Here is a 2,259-nt window from a genome sequence, read left to right as displayed (position 1 = left end):
CAACGCATCAGCCAAAGCATTCTGCTTTCCCGGCTTATACTTCACCTCAAAGTTATATCTCACAAAGAAGCATAGCCATCTAGCCATCCTCTTTGAGATGTGGGGCGACTGAGTCGCAGTGCGTAATGACGCATGATCTGTAGATCACAAACTGTTAGCAGCCGAGCAGGTGGACCCTGAACTTGACAAGTGCATACTTAATCGCAAGTAGCCCCTTGTCATGAATTGTGTAGTTCTTCTCTGCAGCTTTGAGCTGCCGAGATTCGAGCGCGATCACCCGATCTCGCCCCTCGGCGATCTGCATGCAGCAGTACACAGCCGATGGCGAAATCCAAAGCGTCACAGACGACACTGAAAGGACGATCAGTCTCTAGCAGCGCCAGTATTGGTGCATGCAGGAGGCTGTTTTTGACCCCGTCAAAAGCCTCCTGATGTTCGGCGTGCCAAGACCATTCCGCATCCGTTTTGAGGAGGTTGGAAAATGCCCGGGCCATTTCTGCGTAGTTTACGCTTTACTTGTGCAAGTACTGGCAAGACCAAGCCACTTACGCAATTCCTTTTGGTTCTTTGATGCCGGCAAATCTACAATGGCCTTGACCTTAGCGAGATCCGCTCGAAGACCACGCTTCCCAATGAAGCACCCTAAAAAGGAAATCTCTTCTGCGCTAAAGATGCACTTGTCTGCATTGGCATACAGTTTGTTAGTGAGCATGCATTCGAGCACCGCTCTTAGAAGGACGATGTGGTTCTCCTCATCCGTCCTCCCGTGCATCGCTCGACTGTAATCAAAAATTTCGCTAAAGTATATCTGTGCATACGACCTGTGGGACCTGAACAACTGCGCCACAAGACGATTAATTGTCGCTGGTGCATTTGACAGCCCTTGGGGCATCACCAGCCACTCCCAGAGCATGACGATTGGAGTGCTTACCGCTGTCAGCGGAAAGTCACTCGCTCTCATGAGCATTTGATAGAATCCATCTACCAAATCGAGTGCACAATACTTCATACACTCTACCATGTTCTGATGAACATCCTTTCTAGGAATTGGCGTTTGTGCCGGAATGGTGGCCGCGTTGAGCTTAATGTAAGCATGAACGATACGCCACTTGCCCTTTGGCTTCCGAACACAAAACGTGGGTGTCGAATGGGGAGACTTACTCTCACGCACCATCCATGCGTCGTGCTTTGCACGGAAAAAGGCGTAAATGACGTCGCACTGTCCTTGGGCAGGGGCCATTGGCGTGTTACGCAGTATTTGGCTCCCGGAACCAGGTCAATCTCATGACACACACCTCGGTCCAGAGGTAAGACTGACGGGGAGTCTTTGGAGACTACATCATAATATTCCTTTACCAAAGGATATTACGGATCCAAGGGATTCCATAGGATCGACGATCCACTCCGTGCGTTCAGTACTCTCATGGTGTCTTCTAAGACAGCTTCATCCAGAAGCAATGACAAGTTTATCTCCTCGTTCGGTCGTACAATGACCACTTCGGTCAAATCGCCTGCCTTCAAGGCACTGCCGAACTTTTCAAGGGACATCTCGTCTAGCGCAAGATGAGCATTTACTGCAAACATAGCCTCCAGGCCGACGTCGCCATCTTCCTCCCCCGTCATACCGTTGACGAGGGTGTATATCTGTGTACCGTCGTCTACGGTAGACACAACCTGGATCAGGGCCGACGCCCGACGTCTTGCAACCAGCATACGGCGCCGCCGTCGCCTCTGTACAGAGTTTCTATGTCTCGGTGAGACCAGGGTCAACCCGCACTCCGCGTCGTCCGGTGTCAGCCTCACGTTCGGCTCCTTTGGAGCTCCGATGTTATCTAAAACATCCGACGAAGAACTGCCAACCCCGCAGTCTTCGTCCAGTGGATAACGTGCTACTCAACGCGCATCTGAAGGGCCGTGCTCAAGATGCCTCGGACTCTGTCCGACTACGCCATCAATGGCATGAAGTGACTGGCTGGTAATTTGAGCTTCGCTCAGTGGGTTACGTGCCACTCCACGTGCATCACGTGGGCCTCGCCCTCGAAGCCTCGGCCCTTGGCCGACCATGTCACGCATGGCATGCGGCGATTCCTCCAAAACCTGAGCATCGCTCAGTGGGTTACGTGTCACTCCACGATCAGCCCGAACCACGCTAGGGACTCCTGTCCAATGCACCGTTGGTGTCTACCAACTCGAGCATTCCAATGTCTAGCACGCTGACCATCTCGGTTCAGTGCTCTCGCCAAAGGCGCTTTTGTCCCT

The 2,259-nt window shown here is 52.4% G+C and overlaps 1 protein-coding gene across 1 annotated transcript in view; it reads right to left on the bottom strand.

Annotated features, from left to right (window-relative positions):
• Window positions 1-505: 505 nt before the first annotated feature.
• The window catches only part of PHALS_14440 (reverse transcriptase), a gene marked incomplete at both ends in the record, with an annotated part of 3,058 nt that continues 1,304 nt past the window's right edge, over window positions 506-2,259 (bottom strand). The window contains one exon of the mRNA XM_024730256.1: window positions 506-681. Coding sequence (XP_024580551.1) covers window positions 506-681 — 176 coding nt within the window. The remainder of the gene's footprint in view (window positions 682-2,259) is intronic.

This window comes from Plasmopara halstedii (genome assembly GCF_900000015.1).
Source record: "Plasmopara halstedii genome assembly, contig: Scaffold_816, whole genome shotgun sequence".
In the NCBI taxonomy this organism is placed as follows: domain Eukaryota; phylum Oomycota; class Peronosporomycetes; order Peronosporales; family Peronosporaceae; genus Plasmopara; species Plasmopara halstedii.
Note: the sequence above shows the minus strand (reverse complement) of the source record. Positions and strands in the feature narration are given on the sequence as shown.